Source organism: Eublepharis macularius, chromosome 11 (genome assembly GCF_028583425.1).
Source record: "Eublepharis macularius isolate TG4126 chromosome 11, MPM_Emac_v1.0, whole genome shotgun sequence".
Taxonomy (NCBI): Eukaryota; Metazoa; Chordata; class Lepidosauria; order Squamata; family Eublepharidae; genus Eublepharis; species Eublepharis macularius.
In genome coordinates, this window is record NC_072800.1 from 16,399,048 (window position 1) to 16,425,007 (window position 25,960).

The 25,960-nt window shown below is 44.8% G+C and overlaps 1 protein-coding gene across 1 annotated transcript in view; it reads left to right on the top strand.

Annotated features, from left to right (window-relative positions):
* Positions 1-359: 359 nt before the first annotated feature.
* Positions 360-25,960, top strand: part of IGFBP3 (insulin like growth factor binding protein 3) — a 42,350-nt gene continuing 16,749 nt past the window's right edge. Inside the window, exons 1-3 of the mRNA XM_054991360.1 lie at positions 360-1,087; positions 8,559-8,779; positions 21,141-21,260. Of these exons, the coding sequence (XP_054847335.1) occupies positions 685-1,087; positions 8,559-8,779; positions 21,141-21,260 (744 nt within the window). The 5' untranslated portion in view covers positions 360-684. The remainder of the gene's footprint in view (positions 1,088-8,558; positions 8,780-21,140; positions 21,261-25,960) is intronic.

A 25,960-nucleotide genomic window follows, 5' to 3' on the forward strand; every position in this document is an offset into this window, starting at 1 on the left:
CCCATTGGTATTGCTGGAGGTGGGGAAGAGGCGGAGGAGAACATTTTCCCTTGCAACAAAAGCCCACGTTGAAGCCTTTCCTGCCCCCCACCCCCACCCCGCCAACCCTTCCCAGCAAGCCTCTTGCTCGGAGCAAAGTTCCCCAGAAAGTGCATTGAAATCAGCCCCCCGAGGCTGGCCCGGCGTCTCCCTCCCGCCCGGCTTTCCCCTCCGCAGTCCCTGCCGAGGCGAACCCGGCCTCTCCCCCCGGCACTCCCCTTCTCCCCCCCATCGCCGGCGCTGTCCATTCTTCGGAGTCCGGGGCGTGTCCTGCGCGGGGAGTTCTATATAGGCGAGCCGGGCCGGCGGCATGAGCGGAGATGGAGCAAAGTTAGGGAGCGTGCAGGGCACCTCGGCAGGCGGCAAAAGAGCCCCAGCCTGACCCGAAGGAGCGAAGGGAACCTGCTTGTTCGAGCCGCGTGATACTCTTTTTGCCGCCGAAATCCGCTCCTTCGGCGGAGGGGCAGTCACAGTCGGGCAGCCCGTGTTTAAAAAGTGCGCGGCTTTCCCGCAGCAAAGCGCGCCCCGAAGCCCGCGGGGCAGGGGAGCGGCCGGCGGCGGCGGCGGCGGGCGCGCTCCTGCGGGGGCGCCGGGCGGAGAATGCCTTCGCGGCGCCGGGCCTAGGTCATCGGCGCGGCGCGGGCCATGGCGTGGCGGCTGTGCGCGCTGCTGTGGGCGGCGGCGGCGCTGCTGAGCCGGCGGGCGCTGGCGGTGGGGCCGGTGGTGCGGTGCGAGGCGTGCGACGCGCGCGCCCTGGAGCAGTGCAAGCCGCTGGCGCCCGAGTGCCCGGAGCCCGTGCGGGAGCCCGGCTGCGGCTGCTGCCTGACCTGCGCGCTGCCCGAGGGCCGCCCCTGCGGCGTCTACACCGAGCGCTGCGGCGCCGGACTCAGCTGCCGCCCGGCCGCCCACGAGCTCCGCCCGCTGCAGGCGCTGCTCGACGGCAAGGGGCTCTGCGCCAACGTCAGCGCCGGCGGAGGAGGCGGAGGCAGCGGCGGCGGCAGCGGCGGCAAGCTGCGCGAACTCCTCCTGCGGGGCAGCCACGGCGCAGGTAAGTCTGAAATGCCCCGGGGACGAGCTACGTTGAGGTAGACTGCCTATGGACAAGGAAACGGGGGAGTTAGCCGTGTCGGTCGTGGAAAAGTAGTCTAGACTAGTCCAGCAGCGCCTTTAAGACTCACCGACTTGATTGTAGCAGAAGCTTTCGAGAACCACAGCTCTCTTCGTCAGATGCATCGTCGGATGCATCTGACGAAGAGAGCTGTGGTTCTCGAAAGCTTATGCTATAATATAATGCATCTGACGAAGAGAGCTGTGGTTCTTGAAAGCCTATGCTATAATAGGATGCATCTGACGAAGAGAGCTGTGGTTCTCGAAAGCCTATGCTATAATAGGATGCATCTGACGAAGAGAGCTGTGGTTCTCGAAAGCCTATGCTATAATAGGATGCATCTGACAAAGAGAGCTGTGGTTCTCGGAAGTTTATGCTATAATAGGATGCATCGTTCTCGAAAGCTTATGTTATAATAGGATGCATTGTCAGATGCATCTGACGAAGAGAGCTGTGGTTCTTGGAAGCTTATGCTATAATATAATGCATCTGACGAAGAGAGCTGTGGTTCTCGGAAGCTTATGCTACAATCATGTTGGTGCGTCTTAAAAGGCGCTGCTGGACTCTTTACTGTTCTGAGCCAGGAGACTCCATTCATGCTACCCCAATAACTGCTGGAAGGCCTGCCCTTGAATTCCACCAGAGCGCCCCTTCCTGGGATCAGAGTCCAGTGGAGAGCGCAAGGTCTCCAGTAATATGAGCTTTGGAGAGGCAAAGCTCCCTTCTTCCATACTCAAAAACTCGTCCCCTGAACATTTTGTTGGTCTCTCCGGTGTCACTGGACTCCACTCCTGCTGTTCTCCTGCAGACCAGCAGGGCTACCCACCTACTTTACTCTGCTGCGCTCGGGACAGGTCTATCATTCTCCTCTCTGCATCCTTAAAACAACCTTGTGAGCTAGGGGAGGCCAAAAGAGTCGTCCACCCAGGGGCATGGTTGCAGTGGATCTAGGAGGCCTAGGTTTGAATCCCCACTCTCTCACGGAAACTTCTTTGGACCATTCAGCCTAGCCTACCTCACCGGCTTGTTGTGAGGCTGCAAAAAGGGGAGGGGAGGAGAACAAAGTATGGCCTTGTGGGTCCCTGATGGGGAGAAAGGTGGGAGAATATATATCCAGAGAAATCAGTTTTAAGCCTGGATCTTTCAGACTGCTACTCCACGCTTCGCCTATATGTGAGGATAGCTAGACAGACAAAAAAGTTTAGTGTGTGTGTATGTGTGTGCATTTGCATGTGTGAAAGAGAGTGTGTGCAGGATTTGAGTCCAGATTTTCAGGCTGTAAACTTTCCAGAATCAAAGCTTACTTCTTGAGAGAAAGAGAGAACTCTCATGATGAATGTGGCAGACAGCCTACACAATTCTAGGGTTCCACTTTGTGTGTGTGTGTGTGTGTGTGTGTACACAAAGAGAGCGTCCTGTGCATGGTACATGAGGAATCGCCTGTGCAACGTTAGACCCTTAAAGGCTGTGTGTATTGCCCCCATGTGTGTGCACATCAAATCCCATATATATGTGTGAGCACGCTCGCTCTATCTTGTTTGACTATGTTGTGTGGATTATACAGCATTAGGCCGTAGTACATGCAGGGATGTGTGCCTTGTGTATGTATGTGAAAAAACAGCCTTGTTAGGCAGGTCCAAGGCAGGTCTCTCTTCTCTGTTTGTGCAAGTAATGTCTTGGGTAGCTTGGCTGCAATGTGAGTGAAATAACTTCTGATGACATCTCTGGTTTACCCATTACTGCACGTGTGCAAACTTCCTGTGCACTTCCAAGCCCCATATGTGTGGCTGTAATTCCCATGCAACATCAGCTCTTGAGATACATACATGACTGTGTGATTCACAGTATCCAAGTGCGTTGCCTGTTCGCTTTTAACAAAGTTAAAATAACTTTTAACAAAGTTTAGTAGACTTTATTCGGATCTGTAATGTCCTGTGTCCTGGGGCAGCTTGTCAGAGTGTGTGTGTGCGCGCGCGTGCACACGGGTAAATTGCTCAGTGCATTGTTAGTTGTTGATTGTTGTGTGTGTGCGTAATTTCCTGTGCAATCTCAGCCCCTGCTGTTTGGGGAGTGTGTAAAGTTTACTTTGCAGTATCACCTCCTGGGGCTCGGTTTGTTTTCATCTCTAAAATATCCTGGGCACCTTTTTTTTTATATATATATATATATATATATATATATATATATATATATATATATATATATATATATATATATATATATATATATATATATATATATATATATATTTATTTATATATATATTTATATATATATTTATTTATATTTATATATATATTTATATTTATATATATATTTATATATATTTATATATATATTTATATATATATTTATTTATTTATTTTGAGATGTGTGCATGTGTTGCCAAAATATTTTACTTTAATCCAACATAAAAACGGCAAATAGGAGACTCAGCTGTATATTTCCCCTTGGTTCTGGAAAAAAACAAAAAAACAAAACGTAAGTGAAATACTTGTCACAAAAGCTTGTTGTATGCTACAATAAAATTGGTTAGTCTTAAAGGTGCTACTGGACTCTTTTCTCAGTGCAGTTGTTGCATCTGTAAGGAGTTATTCCCTTTTATGTTAAAATGATGTCTTCCCAGTCTGTTGCAAAAGTTGATCCATGTAGGTAAGCTTGGGATAATGCATATTTTTTCTACGGACTAGCCTTTTAGGGGAGGGGTCAGCCATGCCTTAAAATCCTTCTTTTCAAAAGATGGGAGGGCTAATTAAAGACATCGGAGCCTTCCGGAATGAATGAGTTAGCAAAACCGTGTGCCAACTCAGTAAAGTATATCCAAATGATTTATTTGTGACTTTCCTAGAAAGCTGGAGAGGAAAGGGGGGGAGAAAACTGCAGTGGGCTTTGGAAGCAGCAGGCAGAAGTAAAACAATGGCCGTTTTCACATCTTACCGGCCACGGAAAATCGTGCAAAACTCCCAGAACAACGGTGTCTTCCTGGCACGATTTCCCATTATGACTCCGGTTTGGGGTGCGACTCGTGCCCCAAATCAGAGTCATGACAGGAAATCGTGCCAGGAAGATACTATCGTTCTGGGAGTTTTGCACAATTTTGCACGACCGGTTAAGATATGTGAAAACGGCCAATGTGCACTACGTGGGCCAGTAAGTTTACTAAGAAGCAAGTCCCACCAAACTCAGTGACAGCCTAGTGATTTTTCTTAGAATTGCAGCTCTGCTGTATTTGGGGAGTGATAATGTATGATGCAAACACAGCGAATGGTGTTGCAATCGTATTATACTCGTCTTTAGATGGAAATGAGAATTGTGTGTCTTTAGAAGGAGCAACTAAAGCTGCATCATTATTTGGTTTATAAGCCAACATTAGCCATCCCCTTTTGCAAGATAAGTTGCTGAGGAAACTAATTGAACACCAGTGGTTGAAATGATTTCCTTTTTTAAAAAATACATTTTTTCAGAACCCTGGGGAAGTTGGAAGTTGGTCTACTTTGGAATTAGTCCCTGCGCAGTAAAACAATATGCCGTGCTATCTTCTACGTCGTGAGAACTTGAAAGAAAGCTTTTTAAAAAGCCAGGTTGTAAATTGTTGTGGAAGATGTCTGCTGAGAGAATGCTTGAGCACCTTAACTCTGTTCCTTCATCTTTGATTAGAAGTCATGCAGAGGGTTGCCTAGAGTGATTGGCAAGTCCCAAGGTAGCATGCCAAGAGGAGGCAATAGTTGGACTTTGGCCATAGGCAAAGAAAGGGAGTGGAAAGATTCAAACCACCAGGTGCTGCTGTGAAGCCTTCCCGCCTTCTCTGTGGGGTGTATGTAGGGCTCGTGTGCAAGACTGAATGAGCTTGGCTGGGTAGATTACACCTGGGAGATGTTGAAGCAATGCCTTGCAAATTAGAAATCCAGCACAGATTTGTTTAGGGCTCTGTGTGTGTGTAATGTGCTGTCAAGTAACAGCCAACTTATGGCGCCCCCTGCTGGAGTTTTCATAAGGTAGTGGATTTCAGAAGCCCTGTGGTTTTCTTGGAAGCTTAAATGCGGAAATCAACAGAGGCAGACAAGGTTCCTTGAAAGATAAGTTGCCTACCTCTTTAATAACAACAACAACATTTGATTTATATACTGTCCTTCAGGACAACTTAATGCCCACTCAGAAAAGTTTACAAAGTGTGTTGTTATGATTGTCCTCACGACAACCACCCTGTAAGGTGGGTAGGGCTGAGAGAGCTCTAGAAGAGGCGTGACTGATCCAAGATCACCCAGCTGGCTTCAAGCGGAGGAGTGGGGAATCAGACCTGGCTCTCCAGATTAGAGTCCTGCCGTTCTTAACCTCTACACCAAACTGGCTCCTTCAGTCTTTCCCTCCAGCGTTCAGTGGCAGGAAGAGTGTTGGTATCTTCGAGCTCGCCTCGTCTGTTAGTGTGGGATAATGGGGCAGCCCACATGCCTGAGCAGTGCCTTACGTGAATTCCAGCCATGCCTCAGAATCTCCTGTGGTGTGCTTGGGCGATCCAGACATATGGAGGGTGTGCTTGATTCCCTGAATACCAAAGATTGGAAAACTGGGATTGAAAGTCGTCATCTTGGTGTTCAAGAGGGAAGGCCGATGCTCCCAAGTCCCATCAATCTCTTGAAGTGTAGAGGGGGGCCTGCGTGGGGTGAGAAACCCTGTCCCACCCAATGTTCAAACCCTGAATTTGATTTGAAGTTTACTAAGTGCCTGTTGGCATGTTACTACTTTCAGCCTAACCTGCCTGACGAGATACACTAAAATACAAATACAGCAAAATCAAAGAGCAAGGCCAGATATCCTGCTTGCCTGTTTAACCTTCACCTGTTAATCCCCGTTTTTGAAAGGAGATTTTTAGCAAAGCAGATATCTCCTTTTCGTGTTGTGTTATCTATCCATTCTACTTACCCTGGTTGAATTGCAAGAATCCCCAAGCTGATCGTGTGGGTGGCGGAATTAGGTCACTGCTTCATAATCTAGGTATTTCGGTATTCAGATGCTTTAAGTCACCCGGGACATTTAATTGATTTATTTTATTTATACGCTGCCTTCCCAATGGGGACCCAAAATGGCCGACATCATTCTCCTGTCCTCCATTTTCACAACAATCCTGTGAGGTAGGTTAGGCCAAGAGGGTGTGACTGCCCCAAGGCCACACTTCCATGGCGGAGTGGGGTTTCAAACCTGGGTCTCCAGAGCCCAATCCAAGACTCTAACCACTGCACCACACTGGCTGAGCCCCCCCCATACCCCCCAAAGCAAAAAATAAAAGCCTCTGAGAGGGAGAAGGGAGTCTACTTTGCTTAAAGCAACATTTTTTTTTCCAGAATGACTCTGAGGTAACTATAAATGGCTATGTAACTAACCTTGGCAGCAGTTGTGTGAAATAATAGGATGCCACTGAGACAGCATTGAGCTTTATGAAGGCCTGCCCTATTCAGTGGGGCATATTGAGTGTGTTTAGGAGGAGAAAGCATTTTAGAATGAGTACCGTTTTAAGAAACCTTTATATGACAGATTACATAAATAAACTACTCATGAACTATTAATAATGTTAAAAGCGTTTTCTAAATCTTTGTAAAAAAAATCTGTAAAGCAGGTATCCCACCTTTTTTAAAAAAAAAAACAAAATTCTGGCCTGCTATAGCAATCTGCATAAGCTATGAAAATGATTCTAAGACTATAAGAAAAGGTGTCAAAATGCATTTTAAAAGTTGCTGAAAGCTTTCATTGCCCCTGTATAAAGCAAGGCAATCTGCTTTCTCAAATTGTGCGCATAGGAAATGGGGATTTTTCTTGCCTTGACCGTTGGCAACAACCAGTGAAACAATTAAACATTAACTTTGATCGCAGCCTCTTCCCCTCTTGCGAATGTACATATTGCTCTGTTTGAGCTTTAATACTTGGACCTTCTTCTGCAGTGCTCCGTTTCTTGCCTGTTGTGGGTGTGAATAAAGATCTTTCACTCTCTTTTAGGTGTCAGTGTTTGTGGTCATACTTAAAGTTACTCTGAGTCCTGCTCATTGGTTTTGAGCTGTAGAGTCCTCCTTTTAATGCTACAGGTGGTCTTCAACCAGCATGCTGAAACGCAAGTGTCCAAATGAGCTAAAGAGATGTTAACTTTAAAAATATCTCAAGAGGAAATGCAGCCAGCTGCAGTTACAGAGTAAATTCATGCCTCTTATGGAAACACTGTGCCTGCCCATATTTGAAAACACCTCCTTTATGAAACACTTTTTTTTTTTACTATTAACTCATTGCAAAAATCAAATAAGCAAAATACCACAACATAGCACGGTAATGTTGCCAACTGTGAACTGAATGCCAGGTACCATGAAATATGAAATAATTCAGCAAGTTGCATGAAAACGAAGGTTAACAATTGCATCAGTGATTCATAATGTGAATGTATAGGAAAGAAAATGTGTGTTGTTTCTTTTCCGTAAAAGAGAAAAAGAAATACAATATTATTCATAGTGAACACTATGAATTGGCACCATGATCATTCTTTTTGGTTAACAGTCGATCATTATTAACAGTGAAATCCTAAGCAGAGTTACTCCAGTCTAAGCCTATTGATTTAATTGGGCTTAGACTGGTGCAACTCTGCTTTGGATTTCACTGTTAGTCGGGAACGAATTACCTAGAGTTGGTTGAGTTTTCTCTGTTTGCATGTTTTGCCTTGGCAGAGTTCTCAGCGGGCTTCTGATTTGGGTCCAGAGACTTTAAAAAGCCATCAAGACACGGTGCGCGGTGCCCTCTCCTGGTGGGAAATAGAAATACTCCTCCAAATGTAGGGAAGGCAATTTGCTTAGAAGCTCGTGGTTTAAAAATTATGACTGAGAAAACAAATCAATTTAGAGCTTATAGGAGCGTTTTCAAATATCTAAATATAAATGAAAAATACACAAGCCCTAGAACCCAATAATAACAGTGGAATGATAGGTTGAAAAGTCACTAGGTCCCTTCAGCCAGGAAGACAGTGAACTCTTTCTGTTCAGGAAATAGATCTAGCTGTCTATATGATACTGAGGCTGCCCGTCTTAAACCACTTATTCTAAAATAGCATTGCTTGCTTTAGTGGGCTACTCCAGAATAAGTGGCTGGTTGAAAGCCTTATGGCCTAGGTAGCCAAGAACTGTACATATGTCTGAGCTTAAGTCAAAATTTGTGCAGTTTCTTTGTTCTCCTTGTTGTATTCCCACAGTCACAATTCTTCTCGGTGGGGAACCAGTGTTTTTTGGTTGTTGTTAACCTGTAACATTCCGTATGTGATCCCGCTAAGAAATATAAAAATCTTCTGAAAGAAGAGTCTTTTTTTAAAAAAAGGCAAATGTCATAAGTAAGGAATTGGTCAAACTTGGCTTTTATTTATTGATGCGTTTGGTTTTATTTGAAGGCAATTCCAGCGATTCCGAGGAAGACCAGAATGTCAGCAGCACAGAGAATCAGTCTGTCCCCAACACACACAGGGTGTCGGATTCCAAATCACATGCTCACTACACCAAAATAGATATCATCAGGAAAGAGCAAGCCAAAAATACCCAACGCTACAAGTACGATTCACAGAGCACAGACACACTGAATTTCTCTTCTGAGTCCAAGCAGGAGAATGAATATGTAAGTATTATTTTTTGTTGAACTGGAAAAATGCAGATGTGCTCCACGAATGATACCTCAAATGGATAAAGACTGTCGATAATGTTATTTGTCTGAGCTGCTGAAGCCATTAGAATTATTAGAAAAATGGATTCTGACACCTGGCTGGCCTCAGGAGATCTGTGTAACACAGAATCTTGGTGTGTGATAATTCTTTTGTTGGCAAATCACACCTTTTGTAAATTAAACACTCTTATGGTTCCCACACAAAACTCATACAGTGCTATCCTAAGTACATTTACCTGGGATTAAGCCCCATTGAATAGGTAGGTAGTAGTTTATTGCAGTTAGCCATTGGTTGTAGGAAATTTACAATTAACAAATAAAATACGCAGTTGCTAATGACTCCATAAACTCCAAGAGCTACAAAATATCAATACAACTACAGCAAATAATATCCTAAAACCATATGATAAAAAATTATCTATCCAGGTTCCCTGCTAGTTACCACAGTTGCTCTTATCTTTCTTGCCGCAGCTGCGAATAAAGCGACTTTATAAGACACTTCCACATCTGTGACAGATAGCAATATAGAAACTTTCTTGACCTCTGAGTATCACTTTAAGGTGTCCAAAATTGCTGCCAGAAATTTAACTCTAGGAGTACAATACAGTGAACAGGAGAGGATATAATGGGATAGATCCTCAATTTCTTTAGAGCTGCATATGCAAACACGCCAAACCAGCGGGATTTGGTTGAAGCAGCTGTCCAAAATTGCCGTAGGCATTGTTTGGCAATGTAAAGCGGTAGACTTGAATAGTATTTTGAGTGGACCAGTTTAGGATTGCTGTCATACTTAGATGGGCCTCAGACTTCAACGTGAATGCTCCTTCTCAGGAGGAGAAACAGGCAAAGAATTTCAGGAAGTTTTAACGAGACTCGTTTTTCTAGAACATTCTGCACGTTTCTGAGAAACCCTGTGGTATAGTGGTTAATGGGGATGTGTGCTTCAGGTTTCCAATTCGGGATTCGGGTTATTCTGAATAGTTTTCTCACTTCAGTTTGAATCCCCACTCTGCCCCAAAAGCTCTCTGGGTCACCTTGGGCCAGACACACATACTCAGCCTAACCTACCTCACTGGGTTGTTGTGAGGATAAAATGGAAAAAGAGAACAATGTAATCCACTTTAAGTCCCCTTTGGGGACAACGATGGGTTATAAATGAAGTAAGTACAGTCTGCTAAGGTCCCAGAGTAAACATTCGCATCTGATGAAGAGAACTGTGATTCTCGAAAGCTTATGCTACAGTAAAGTTGGTTAGTCTTAAAGGTGCTACTGGACTCTCTTCAATTTTCCAAAGTAAACATGGTTACTCAAACTGCGTTCATCTTGATGGGAACCTACGGATGGTGAGGAACATCTCTATACAATATTGAAACTCAGACAGATCTGGGATTAGAATTACAATTGAAGTGCCATTTCTAGGCAAATTCAGAGGGATTTACTCAAGAGAACATCTGAGGAATTTCGAAGGAAGCAAATTTTTTTTAAGACAGGTGAACTTTCAAATGGGCTTCCACACATCCTATACTTACTATATAGTTAGATCAGCTATTACGCTAGTGAGGCCTTTGTTTCGTTTTGCAATTCCTTCTACAAAAAGACAGATGGGGTGCTAACTTTTTAAAAAGCCTTGCATTCAGTCTGTGAGCCTGTACCCGAAACAGCAAATTATAGTAAGTGCTGTGAATGCCGGCTCTCAAAAGTTCTCCAGTGCGCTGAAAGCCGTGCCTAGCTTCATTAGCGATTGCCCTGCCACGCTGAAAATGCCTCTGGGCAAAATAACACATGGAGATGAAATGGCTACTGTTTCTTGTTCCTTATGTGCCGCTCACAGACAAAGTCCACAGGCCAGCCGGGTTGTAGGAAATGTGAGCAGAGAATACTCTGGTTCATGTACTGTTCTTGGCAGGCGAGCTGCTTACCCTCCATGCCCAGGCCAACAGGCACACAAAATGTTGCCGGGTATTTCTTGGCTTTTCATCAAAACACGGCTGATCCCAGACACAGCTTTACGTTGTTGAAAAGGAAAAATTGCAGGGAGCGACCATTCCAAAGAAACCTACAGAAACGGAAAGTGCTCAAAGAGTCTGATAAATGTGAAAAGTGTCCTTGCCGCCTTGGTCTGTCGCAGAAGGTAGAGATGTTCCAGAGGGAGTCCAAGGGACCCTGGCTTTTCGGAGCATGCGGCTTCTCTTTCACGAGGAGGAAACCCAAGGTCTGTGTTTATAAGGGGAAATAGGCTGATTTCATTTTCGTGCTTTCCCCTCCCCACCCAAAATATTAAAATTAGAGTTTTATGCAAGATTACTTAGTTTTTCTGGATGCCAAGTGCAAGAGGACAGACTTTTGATCTTTTTTAGGGGGAATGTAGTCCGGGAAGTAGCAGCCTTGCTAGCAGGGAGGGAAGAATAGGGTTATCGCTGCATTGACCTACGTCGTGGGAGAGTACGGACAATCCTAGGTTCCCAAAGATTTACAGCAGAGTAATTCCCTCCTAAGCCCATTAAAGTGAATAGGCTTAACCAGGGCTTTTTTTTCTGGGAAAAGATATGGTGGAACTCAGTGAGTTGCCCTCGGAGAAAATGGTCACATGGTTGGTGGCCCCGCCCCCTGATCTCCAGACAGAGGGGAGTTTAGATTGTCCTCCGCACCACTCGGCGGCACGGAGGGCAATCTAAACTCCCCTCTGTCTGGAGATCGGGGCGGGGCCACCGGCCATGTGACCATTTTCAAGAGGTTCCAGAACTCCGTTCCACCGCGTTCCAGATGAAAAAAAGCTCTGGGCTTAACCATGGTTAGGATTGCACTGTTTGTTAGTGGGAAGTCTGTCCAGGCAATGGTGGGGGGGGATGCTTATTTTCTTTGTTGTTGACCTTAAACCCAGGTCTTTTTTTCAGCGGGAACGCGGTGGAACGGAGTTCTGGCACATCTTAAAAATGGTCACATGGCTGGTGGCCCCGCCCCCTGATCTCCAGAAAGAGGGGAGTTTAGATTGCCAATCTAAACTCCCCTCTGTCTGGAGATCAGGGGGCGGGGCCACCGGCCATGTGACCACTTTCACCGAGGGCGATTTAAACTTTAAAAAACTCCCCCTCCCCTTTTCCAGCTGACCCAAAGTGACATCATTGTGCGGTCTTGAGTTCCACCACTGAGTTCTACCACCTCTTTTCCCAGAAAAAAAGCCCTGCTTTTTGAAGCTGCAACCATGCGATCCTGTACATTCCTACTTGTGAGTGAGCCACACTGAATTTAGTGGGAATTGCTTTTGAGTAAATATGCATACAATCAGGCTGTGCATAAATATTTCAGGTCTCCAGGCATCAGAATCAAATAAGGTGCCTCCAGCTGAGCTCCAGGTTCTCCTGATTTTCTGAGCTTGCAAAATAAATTGTTCCCATAGTTCCATGTTTTCTCTGCAGCTATCAGAGTTGGAAGCTTAGTTTTACAAATGCGATTCTCATGCCTTTGAAAAACCCACTGAAGCCCATTCATGAAGTTGCGACCACGACTATGTTGGTTTTTTCATCCTTTGAAAATGGATAGCTGCAACGGACAGAAGTGGTAAAAATAAGTTCCCACTCATGGCTGTTAATCCCAGTAAATGCTTCTTCTCTTGCTGTCAGCATTAGGTTTAAATGCAATCCGAGTCAGAAGCAAAAAAAGGACTGTACAACTAGAAATTGCATTTTTTTTTCTGAAAACGAAATCCCAAATCTTTTAAATCTTTTATAAGCACATAATTGCCTAGTTCGGAGCTTTTTAAAACTAGTTCCAAAGTTGTCCATTTTTGTAGGCTTTTTGAGGTGCGGGGTGAGTAATTTACTGTGCAGTCCTAAAGACACTTTCCTGAGAGTAAATCCCATTGAGAAAGCCCGGGTAGGGTTCCAAGTAGACCTGTTTAGTATTGCTTATAATTAAATTATTTCTCTCTTTTTTTAGCATTTAAGTTCAGGGACAAGTATGTTTTAAAAGCATATGACCTGCAGTCAGTGAGTCTGAACTGCTTTGTTTGTTTAAGGGACTGCCAATAAGTCCTGCAATTTAAAGAAGTATTCAGAGCTGAGAGAGATTGCCTGTTGGGTGCAAATGTACGAGAACTGTCAGGGGAACATTTGCTGAGTAGAATCTCAAACTAAAAATATGTTTACATGTTGGGTCTATATGTTTTGGGGACACCGAAGCAAACAGTGCTTTATACGAACACATCTGTTAGTAAAGCTATTTATACAATTACAGGCCTAATGAAAAGGACACCTGCGATGGATCATGTTGATGTAGCGACCCATGTACCATTATGGCCATGGAATCCTATAAACAAGGGGTTTTTTTTTGGAGAGTCTGTGTGGTTCTGCACTTAGCACTAGAGATGGGCACGAACTGAAATACAAACCAAAATTAAGCACGAACCAGGCCGGTTCGTGGTTTGCGAACCAGCGGTTCGTCAGATCCCATTTCTGACGAACTGCCACGAACTTTAGGCTGGCTTGTTTGGTTCGTTTTTTGGTTCATCACTGCAGACAGCCTAGTGCCAGTCAATCAGTTTCCTAAGCAACAGGGGATGGACTTCCTGCAGACCTTCTGCTGACCCAGAAGTGATGATTTTCTGACCCGGAAGTGATGTTTTCACGAACCAGTTTGCGAACCAGAGGCAGGTCGTGAAAGTTCGTGGTTCGTGAAATTTGACGAACCACATGGTTCGGGTTTTTTCTGGTTCGTGCCCATCTCTAGTTATCACTCCAGGGCTTGGTTCTTGAAGGCCTTAGGTTGAAGTTTGGGCACCCTGAGGCAAGTTACTCCCTCTGTTTGCCTTGATTCAAGTGCTAGTCCTCACTAATAACAATAACAACAGCAGCACCAAAAATAATAACAACATTCAATTCATATACTGCCATTCAGGACAACTTAACGGCCACTCAGAGCAGTTTACAAAGTGTGTTATTATTCTCACAACAATCACTCTGTGATGTGGGTGGGGCTGAGAGAGCTCTGAAAGAGCCATGACTGACCCAAGGTCACCCAGCTGGCTTCAAGCGGACTGACCCAAGGTCACACCAGACTGGCTCGCTAGAATCTTTTGGCATGCTACACAGTCTGTTGCAGCCCATTAGGTGAAGGCTGTGCCATCCAGGAATAGATATATCCATTACCTTGAAAAGTTGCAGCCTGAGAAATCTTTGCAGGAAGTTGCAGTCATCTTCTTTGTGAGCTTCCTAAAGGCAACTGGTCAGCCACTGCATGAAAAGAATGCTGCACCCGATGGGCCTTTGGTCAGATCTGGTATAGTTCTTTTTATGTTCTTAAGTGATCCTCCACCCTCCAATGACAATAACTAGTCCTTTCCAAGTTGAATCTGGATTTATGGCCTCCATCTAAATGTAGACAAGGGCCACGCTTCTTGGTTGCTCCTCCTAGATCTACCTGAAGCCTTAGATACAGTAGACCATGCCATCCTCTTAAGACGTTGGGAAGCAGACATAAGTATCCCGGGACATGCCTTGGATTCCTCTTGGACTCAGAGGGGTTGCTGTTGGTGACCAGCTATCTTACATGTGGGAATTATCTTGTGGGATTCCACAGGGTGCAATCTTATCCCCTATGTTATTCAACCTCCGTGTAAAGCCTTTAGGAGAAATCATGTATAGCTATGGAATTAGATGTCGTCAATATGAGGATAATGCCCTGCTCTGCATCTCTCTGGTTGGGAAGGCAGGATATTCAAGAACATGGCACTTCCCACGTTTGATGGGGTTTAGTCGACCCTTGCAGACTTGGGTTAGAGCCTAGGGGTTGTACTGCTGCTAGAGAAGCAAGTAAATGCAGCTGCTTGAATCTTGGACTAGCTCGGAAGATGGCTTGACATTGCGGATCTGGCCACCTGGATCCACAGCATGGTAACTTTGAGACTAGTCTACTGTAATGCGCTCTGCATAGGTCTCCCCTCAAAGTCAACTGGGAGACTCTAGTTGGGCAGGACACAGTAGCTCAATCGCTATCAGGAGGTAGATGGCGCATAGATATTCTCATTCTGCAGTCGCTCCATTGGCTGTCCTTCAGTTACCAGGCTCAGTTCAAGGTTTTGGCTCACATACAGAGCACTTCATGGCCTTGGTCCCTCATATCTACGGGACTGCTTCTCTCCCTATGTTCTGCCATGGCAGCTTCACTCATCTGAGTAGGGCCTTCTGCAGATGCCACCCTGAAAACGGGCAGGATGAACAGCTGCCCATACATGTGCATTCTCTGTGGTGTGTGTGGTGCCCTCAAATCATCACTGACATATAGCAACCCCTGGTGGGGTTTTCATGGCAAGACACTATCAGAGGTGGTTTGCCATTGTCTGCCTCTGCAACCCTAGTCTTCGCTGAAGGTCTCCCATCCAATTACTAACCAAGGACGACCCTGCTTAGCTTCTGAGATCTGATAGGTTCAGGCTCACCTGGGCTATCCAGGTCAGGGTTCTCTGCAGTGGCTCCCGCCGTATATAATGGTCTGCCTGGAGTGGTCAGGAAAAGCTCCAGTTTTGGCTTTCTGCAAACTGTGCAAAACTGAATTGTTTGGGAGGGCTTTTTTTACATAGGTAATAGGCCTGTGCTGTAAAGAAATGGTTCAGAGAGATGCTTGGTAAAGGGAGGGGGCTGTAGACTATACTGCTGCGTACTGTCTCTTGCTATAAGTGTGCTCCTATGGGTAGTTTCCACATCATTTAATATGTCATATTAAATTGCTTATGTTATGTTTCAGCATTTTTTCAGCTCTGTATCAGATTTCTTGCTTCTTTTTTTCAAATTCCTGCAGTCCATATCATTTTGTTGTATTGTGTATTGAATGTCCCAGCCACACTGTGAAATCTGCCTTGAGTCTCAGTGAGAAAAGTAGACAATACATAAATAAATACATTTTAAAAACAGCAGCATTGAGATTTGGACCAGGGACAGACTTGGCTCACAACTCACCCTCTTAACCACTACAAGACACTCCTTTCATAACCACTTCTTTTGCTTTGTGGACAAGCCTCTCTCTGAATAACTGGCAGTGTGAGAAAGCTGCCAGTTATTGAGAGAGAGGCTTGGCTCTTTCAAATTTTACCTCAGCATAGAACGCACAAGGCCTAGTTGACATGTGCAGAAGAATAAGGCAGTTGAGGCAGGAATGGATTGTATCACTTCAGGCTACAGGTGCCGATTCCAGTTTCCATTGCACCTTTAAAAAAAACAACAACTCCATGCAGCTAGAAAGCTAGCACAACAGGGCAAAAATATTAACCATTCTACCACCTCATTCTTTTGCATGTGGCAATGAAGCCTTCGATAGCCTTAGGCAAGTCAGTGTTTCTTGGACTCAGTCCCTTCCTCTCCTTGGTATAATACACACAATAAGGCTTTAGTGAAGCAACAGGTGTGAAATGCTTCTTGGGCAGCGTTTTGCTGTTTAAACGCTCAAAACCTGCCGTGCAAATTTAAACTCCACGGTGTTCACAAATGCAACTTTTCCATACCAGGTTATGTGGAATGTATAAAATCAGCCTTCTTTCCCCTTAAGAAGAAAAATAAAATGGCTCGTCTTTTGTTCTCTTATATTGGCGTACGCTCAAGTACTGGAGCTTGATAAAATTACGGCATGAATGCCCGTGGCAAAGCCATGACATATCATATCGAAAACAGACCTTGAGTCAGTCGAAGGAAATGGTAATACTACAGTTAACTACACAGTGGTTTCATTTATTTATTGATAATCTTTTTATGCTGCCTGTCTGTATTGTTTATTTTTATTTTATTATTATTTATGTCATTTATAGTCCACCTTTCTCACAAGGTAGATTACACAGTGTGAGATTAGTACAGTCAATATCTCAGACATTTCCATAAACAATGGCATAGGGCAAAGAAATACAAGTTCACAAAAACATAGCATTAGCAGGAATCCAATACAGAGTTGAAGAAATGCTGAAACAGAGCATAAGCAATTCTAGGATTGACATTTGACAACATAGTATGACCCAGTAGGGGTCATACTTGAAGCACGGGTAGCACATAGGAGCACATACTTAAATCAACAGAGAGGACGTAAGGTAGTGGTGAAGTCAGTGGTCCCTAACTCATTAGTGAAGCATCTGAGACCCCCCCCTCCCTACAATATAACCCTTCTATCTGAGTAAAAAATCTTTTTGAATCATTCTGTTTTGCATTGTTTGCAGAAAGCCAGGAGGGTGGGGCTTGTCCTGACCTCCTCAAGCGGCCGTTCTACAGGGTAGGGGCCACCACAGAGAAAGCCCGTGTACATTTGATGTTTATTTCGCCCGTGTGCAGGGTGGCACCTGCAGGAGACCCTGTTGAGATGAGCGGAGAAACATAAGAAGGGAGGTGGTCCCGTAGACGTATGCTGGACCCAGGCCATGAAGAGCTATGTGATAACCAGTACCTTGAACCGAGCACAGTAGCTGACAGGTAGCCAAGGGAGAACTGCAGGGTGGGAGTGATGTTTATGCTCCTGCTCACTCCTGATAACAGTCGAGCCGCATCATTTTGCACGAATTGGAGTTTCCTAGTTAGCTTAGATGGGAGACCTATGTATAGAGCATTACAATAGTCAAGCCTTGATGTTACCATAGCATAGATCTAGGTGGCCAGGTCGGTCATGTCTAGGTAAGAAGCCATCCTCCAGGCTAGAGTGAGACTGTAGAAAGCATTTTTTGTGGTTGCCTTAACTTGTTTTTCTAGTAGTAGCGCTGTATCCAGTATAACTCCTAGGCTCTTAACCGAGTCAGCAAGGGTCAGACAAACTGTTGAAAGTTTGTCCTTAAAAATCTCTGACTTCCCAACAGTCATCACTTCAGTCTTGTCTGGGTTCAATTTTAATTTATTTTTCAGCCATTTCACCACAGCTTTCAGGCAGCGGTCTAAGATTTCCACTGCATCCTGCGGGGACCTGGATAGCGAGATATAGAGTTGAGTGTCATCTGCATATTGATGACATCCAACTCCATAGCTGCAAATGAGTTCTCCTAAAGGCTTTATGCAGAGGTTGAATAATATGGGAGATAAGATTGCACCCTGCAGAACTCCTCAAGATAGTTCCCATTCTGGAGACAGCTGATCTCTGACGGCAACCCTTTGAATCCGTTCCATGTGAAACAATTTAAACCAGTCCAAGGCACATCCTTTGATGCCCACTTCTGTCTCTAAACACCTCAACAGGATGGCGTGGTCTACTGTGTCAAAGGCTGCAGACAGATCCAGGAGGAGCAATGGAGTCATGGTCTTTGTCTATATTTAGACGGAGGTCATCCACTAATGCTACTAGTGCTGTCTCTGTCCCATGACCTGGTCTGAATCCAGACTGGAAAGGGTCCAGAGTGCTAGAGTTATCCAAGTAGATCTGGACTTGGTCAGCTACTGCTCTTTCAATTACTTTGCCAAGAAAGGGCAGATTAGAGATTCGGCAATAATTGGCCACATCATTTTTTGTCTAGAGATGTTTTTTTTTAATTAGCGGACAGATCACCACCTGTTTGAGTGGCTGGGGGAAGGTGCCTTGAGTTAGCGATTGATTTACAATAGACCTCAGTAGTTTACTAATCAGTCCTTACTTGATTTTAACAGCCACAGAAGGCAAGGATCGAGTGCACAAGTAGTGGCTTTCATAGATGTCAGGATCCTGTTAAGATCTGTCATTGTAATTGGTTCAAGGCAGTCCATACGTGAGCCAGATGGTGTATCTTCCATCTCGTCTGCATTGCTGCTAGCATCTAGATCAGAGCATATTTGTGGTATTTTATCAGCGAAAAACTTAGCAAAGGCCTCACAGCTAATTGTCTGTTCTTGAGACTGTAAAAGTTCAGATTTAGAGGGTGTCAGGATACCTTAAGCAACTGGGATGGTAGTGAACTATACACAATGTGACACAATGTATTCCGAGAAATAACGTTTCTTTGCTGCTTTCATTTCTGCTTCACAGTTCCTCCAGTAGGTCCTGTAGCACGCTCTATCAGCTTCCATGCGAGTTTTCTGCCAGCGTCTTTCTAGACGTCTTCCAACCCTCTTTAGGTCAGCCAGCTCCATGGTAAAGCACGGGGCTGGCTTCCGTCCCAAGGGCCAGAGGGGTCAACAAGGAGCAATGGTGTCAATAGCTTCAAGGAGCTTCACGTTCCACACGCCTGCATCAGCTTCCACGGAACATGTGTCTGGAATTCTAAAATCCCCCAAGGCATGAGCCTTTGGGGGGAAATCATTTTAACTGGACACCCCCATTTTGCGGGGTGTTGGGGCCATATTCATTTTTGCCTTCAGCAGATGATGGCCTGACCATGGTTCAGGCCGAATCCCCAACCCTGAAACAAGACATTCCCTCAAAGGCTCAGTGCAAAACATTTAAGTCCAAGGTGTAGCTTCTTTCATGTGTAGGGCCTGTCACTATCTGAGAGAGGCCCGGGATTGCCAGGAAAGCCATAAATTCCTGGGCTGGGATGGACTTGGAACACTCAGCATGGATGAAGTCCACCAGAACAATAAGTCTAGGTGTCTCTAACGCCATATCCGCTAGCAGTTCTGCCAGGTCAGAAAGCGTACTTATTGGGGATCTGAGTGGTCTGTAAACAGGCAGGATACCCAGTCCGTCTTTAATTCCCAGAGACAAGAACATGTAGTCAATACCAGCTCTGGCTTGTACTGGAAGTCTACAGAAGTTGAAGGACTCATGGGGAATAATAGCAACCCCTCCTCCCCAACCACCATAACGAGGTTGGTGTAGGATTGCATAGCCAGGGGGAGTTTGAGAGCCAGTTCGGTGTAGTGGTTAAGAGCACAGGACTCTAATCAGGAGAGCCGGGTTTGATTCCCCACTCCTCCACTTGAAGCCAGCTGGGTGACCTTGGGCTAGTCACAGCTCTCTGGAGCTCTCTCAGCCCCACCCACCTCACAGGGTGATTGTTGTGGGGTAATAATAACATACTTTGTAAACCACTCTGAGTGGGCATTAAGTTGTCCTGAAGGGTGGTATATAAATTGAATGTTGTTGTTATTATTAGTTATTTGGGACAGACACACCACATCATTTCCTGTAGCCACATCTCTGTTAGGAACCCACATCAGTTTCCTCTTCCTGCAATGTCTCAGAGCAGAACCACAAGTGACAAAAGGCACAGATTGGACACTTGTCAGCTTCCCTCAAGTTTTGATGGGAAATGTAGGCATCCGGGTCTTGCAGCTTGGCTCTCCGACTGCTGTCCAATGGACTTTTCAACTGTCATTTGTCCAGCATTCCGCCAAGCTGCCTACATTTCCCATCAAAACTTGAGGGAAGCTGACAAGTGTCCAACCTGTGCCTTTTGTCACTTGTGGTTCTGCTCTCAGCAATGCACATTACCTTGTTCCTAACAGATCTAGTATTGCATGGTAATAGCGTAGCAAGGGAGATGGAAGTGATCTCGTTGTGAAACGTATGAAGCAGTGAACAGTATATATAAACATGGCAAGTAACAATACAAGTCCACCAAACACTAAATCAAACAAGATCAATAAAAATACTTAAATGTGCATAGAAATGGGTATTGTTGTGGCTCGAAATACAGTCCTGAATATAGGAAGTGTTGACCATTTGCATGCAGTGCCTGTGAAATTTAGACATGACTGCTCCTGCTCTTCTGGATGCGGAAGCATGCAAAATTCCTGGTTGTGGGATTGTGTGGACAATTCCTTATCCAGCAGCTGAAAATGCAGTCCGCTTGCTTTGTCAAATAAGCAGCAACGGTGCCAATCAGCTATTCAGAAGGCTGAATTCAGCCTCTTCCCTGCTGATTCTTCGATGCTATTGCAGATTATTTGAAAGGGCTGTGTGCACAGATGCAGTGGGATTTTGATTTATTTGCTCAGTTGACATTCCGTCTTTCTCTCCTCTATTTTTTCCTAACAACAAACCTAGGAGGCAGGTTAGGCTGATTGTGCATGACTGGCCCAAGGTCACCCAGCAGACTTTCGTGGCAGAGCGGGGTTTCGAACCTGGGACCCCAGATCCTAGTCCAACACTCTAACCACTATATGACACTTGATGGGTGCTAACATTTTCCAAAACCAAGTTAAAAAGATACTTAAACAGCTACCTTTTCTCTATACATGCACATGAGTTCAGCAGCCCTTCAGCCGATAATCAAGACTGCTAAGGATTTGGTCTCCGTTGCTTCCCTTTGCTCTGAGTGTTTTTTGCCCATTTAGACAAAATTTGCATCTTCATTTTGATGCAAGCATCTTGTCAAGGATTAAGAATATTTACATGCACGGATTTAATTGCCGATTTTAAAACAAAGCCAAACGATTACTATTGACAGGGCCCTTGCCGGCGAGAGATGGAAGACACGTTAAACAATCTAAAGATCCTGAACGTCTTAAGCCCGAGGGGATTGCATATTCCTAATTGTGACAAGAAGGGATTCTACAAGAAAAAACAAGTGAGTTGCATGTCCATGTTTTGCTCTAGTGTTTGCTAATTAGGCAGATGATTTTCAGTGTAACCTTTAGAAAGAACAAAAAAAAAAATCTCTGTTCACCCCGTGCCATTTTAATTGAATATTAATTTGGCAGCAGTTTGGGCACTTGATGACTTTCCTCCAACACAGCATGTCAGGTGCGGTGGGTGTTTTTATTTGCTGTCGTTCACGACGACAGATTAAATCTGCGAAACCTCATCCTAAAGTCACGGAGGAGATGACCCCCAAGTCCTAGATGCCAGCGCCCTTCAGTTTAAAAAAAGAAACAGCTCTCCGAAGAAGAGGAAAAAAAAGAGGGTGAGCGAAATGTTGCCGTCCCCTTATGACTGCAGCGGATCAACGCTTTTGAATTGCAGATAGCTGCTGGAGGGTTCCTAGAAGAATTGAGTCAGGTCATGTTACAGAAGGCAACCTGAGGAACCCCATATATCTGTCCTTTATGTGCTACGGAGGATCACTTCCAAAATCTAGGTCATGTGGTCATGAAAGCGATACGCACTCAGTATTTACTCCATCGTAATGTGCCCTCTCCACCACCCTGGGTTTTCCATCTGCCAGTGAGGTTGTGACCTTTCTTGACAAATGCAGATCACCAGAGCCCTACGTGCAAACTGAACCACAGTAATGTTCTTCGTTCACATTGCTACCGTGCGTAGCATTGTTGATCAATTTTGGCTCAGTCACTTCTTGGTAGACAGTTCTAACTTTTTAGTTAAAAATCCTCTCTTTTTAAAAAATGTCTCCATGAGTTTACGGCAAAGCCTTTCCTAAGTTGATCGTGTTGGTCTACAAAACCCAACTGGGAAAGAAACAGCCCACAAAAATCATTATGTTGTGGTTCAAAATTCAGTACATTTAAAAAAAAAATCAGACTAGCACAGCAGGTGAGTAAGAATAATATTCTGTACTGAAGTTAAACATGATGATGTTAACAAAAGCAATATAGCCACTATAGTTTGAAACAATTGTGGAAACAAACGGAAAATTGTGAGAAGGTTTCTGAAAGATAGCTGGAAATCAAAAGACTCTTTTTGGATGTTGTACAGGAGAATGAAAATCTAAACCTATGAGTAATTTTGACTCAGTCCAAATCTGGAACTGTATAACGTATTTTGTGTACTTTCACTATGCTATGGGGACATGCAGTGTGTATTTTTTTTTCTGAAAACTTCTCTGCCAAGGGATATGGTCTTATAGGTCAAATTTTCACTGAGATAAACCTGTGTCCAAGCTCTATCACTTCATATTACATCTGAATGCATGCTCCTCCATGCAGAACAAAACAAAAATCACTGCATGTTGAAAATCAGGTGCAAAGGACAAGACCAAGCTTGCACCTTTCTCCCTGATACCCATTTTCCATGCACATCATGTGAGCCTCCCTGCTGCTCAGCTCAGAAATAGGGTCACCCCCTGACAGAGAACTAGGATACAAACATCCAGAACCGAGAGGGGTAATACACTGCCTTACACAGCACTCTAGATTGCTCCAACATGTAAGTATGTATTTCTGGAAGTTCAATCAGAGATTTAAATTAAAACAGGGTTCAGAGCTAAAACCTGTTTTTAGTGAGATAAACCTGAGTGAGGTCTATCTCACTCCTGAAACATGTAAAGCAGACAGAGTGGGACTGCATCTCAACAAACGCAGATCAAAAACATGCCCTCACATACACACAAGAACGAAATTGGATTTGGAGGCAGACTTTGTGTCCTTTGAACTGAATCCTTTAATGTTGGCATTGGGAAAAAAAACAATAGTAATTTCCATTGATTTTTACCTATATTTTCTCACTCTCCAAATTGGGAAATTAGCAAGGATTGCACCTTTTCCCCAAGGGAGCATCCCTCCCAATTTATTGGGCAGATAGGACAAAGGGTCTCTCTACATGGCATCTTACACAGGGAGGCTTGCTTTCTGTGTGGTCAAGTGTCCTCTGTCTCCCTAGCAGTGCACATGTATCCACAATGGGAGAACAAGTGTAAGATCTTCCACTCGATCCTACTTGTGTAAGGTGTCTTGTGTAAGAGACTCTAGGCTCTTCTATTCTCTAGGAGTGAATTGGTATAGGACCTCTTTTCCCATGAGTCTTGTGGAATAGGAGGCTCTATCATTAACCAAAAATGACGTGGGAGTGCTAAACCTTACCCTCTAGACACATTTTTTTCTCACTGGTGCTTTCAGTGATTTCACCAGGGGAACCATACTTTTAACCCGAAATAAGACGTGGACAGAACAGGGCTTTGCTCCTCCGATCTACGTAATCCGGTTTAGTTTAAAAATAGATACACCACTGTCACCTCACTGTATTTTTATGTGAACAAGAGGGGCTGTCTGGTGCCCCCCTCTGCACACACTGGGGCTGATAACAGCTGGCAAGATGTGCATTGGGGTATAGATGTGTTTTGTGCATTTTATAACATTAAATATATTGAGAGATCTCAGATCCTTAGTGAGTAGATCGCTGATGGGGAGCGAAAATCGGATTCGTCCTTGTCAGCTATGCCTCTTGTCTTAGTAACCCCCCACCAGTCTTTTATAGGACAGGTGAACTGTCTGTTACTGGAGATGTGCAAATCCTGGGGTCCTACACCTCACCTCCCCCCCTCCCCAGTCTCTGCAGCCCTTCCAACCAGGTCTTTCCCTTTATCTTCTACAGAGCATGTGGCCTTGCGGATGCTGTGTATCTTTTGTATCTGTATTGGTGTGGGGAAGTCATGGCCCCTTCCACCCTTCATGCCCTGTCTTGTTTCCAGCTGAAACAAGCTTAGCCTTTTCCCTGCCCTGCTCATAATCTTTGCAGCCCCTGAATAACCAAATAGCTCTGGCGAGAAAGATGTGCTTATGTAGAATCAGAAGACTATGAGCCAAGCTACAAGTGACAAATTACACTTGAACGGCAAGTGAACAGACTCACAAGTATTCCTCCCTGTTCACTTGCCCTCCATTTGTGCACCACTTGATCACTATGAGCCAAGCTACAAGTGACAAATGACACTTGAACGGCAAGTGAACAGACTCACGTGTATTCCTCCCTGTTCACTTGCACTACACTTGATCACGTAGTGGAGCGCAAATGAACAGGGAGGAATACACGTGAGTCTGTTCACTTGCCGTTCAAGTGTCATTTGTCACTTGTAGCTTGGCCCTATCTCAATGATACAATGTTTGGGGAAAGCAGAAATGCTGAGCACAAAAACACTATTAGGAGGATGTTTTCCCTGCGGGCCAAGCTACAAGTGACGCCTGACACAGGTTGGACACTTGTCAGCTTCCCTCAAGTTTTGATGGGAAATGTAGGCAGCTTGGCGGAATGTTGGACAAGTGACAGTTGAAAAGTCCATTGGACAGCAGTCGGAGAGCCAAGCTGCAAGACCAGGATGCCTACATTTCCCATCAAAACTTGAGGGAAGCTGACAAGTGTCCAACCTGTGTCATTCGTCACCTGTAGCTTGGTCCTGAGTCTCTCTCCCCCACATATCACTGATTCTGTGTTAATTCTTTCATCTCAAGCCCCTGCCCCCAACCCAGGAATACAAAACCAGATAGTGAGGCACCAGAATAACTTGCTTGGTGGAATGATTTCCGACTATTCCTGAAAATTGGAAATATGTGGGTTCAGATCCATGTTCAAAGCCTTTTTTGATACTTCTGATTGGGCAATGCTTGTGTTAGACCTGAATTAGTATCTTTCTGATGGGACATCCCTATTGCCCTTCCCTTGCTCGGGATCATCCTCAGCTAGCCCAAGGACACCTGACATTATGCACGGCTTCCAGGTTAGGCACGGCTTTCAGGTAAGAAGGCATGAACAGGGAGGCCTCAAATTTTTAGGAAGGTGGCACCTGAGGTTGCTCTATTTGATTTTAATTTTAAAAAGCGAATTGGACCAGGAATACACAAAGGGTGATAAACACATGGAATTCGTTGCCACAGGAGGTGGTGGCAGCTACAAGCATTGCCAGCTTCAAGAGGGGACTGGACAAATATATGGAGCAGAGGTCCATCAGTGGCTATTAGCCACAGGAGATAGATGGTATTCTCTTTGTGGGGAGGTGGTGCTCTGTTGTCTTGGTGCTGGAAGGAAGGCAGTGGGAGGGCTTCTGGTGTCCTGGCCTCACTGACAGTCCTTTAGATGGCACTGGATTTCTAGCCACTGTGTGTGACAGAATGTTGGACTGGATGGGCCACTGGCCTGATCCAATATGGCTTTGCTTATGTTCTTATGTTCTTATGGACCAGGCATCTCACCCCCGTCTTCACAGAGTAGTCTGCGCTTTTTTTTTTTTTTAAAGAGAGGTTTGGCAAGGGGACCTTCCCATGCAAGGTTTCTCAAGCCACACCTCCCGCTTCCAGTTTCCATTTTGCAACGGCTGTGCAGCAATGACTGCAGGGCTTTCATTAGAAAATATTATTAGTAAAGCATTCTCTGTGTGTTTTAGCTTCCCTTTTATGTGGTTTGGGAGTTGGAAATGAGGAAAGTCAACATAAACTGACCAGCCAACCTGCTGAGGAGTCCACAGACTTCCCTATTTAAAAATTGCAGCTCTGTGTATCACTTAGAGATCGCCTTTCTCCCCAACTGACATTTGAAGACGGTTGACGGTATATTAAAGGCAGATGCAGATGTATTAAAAACTTGTGTCAGGCCCGTCTTTTG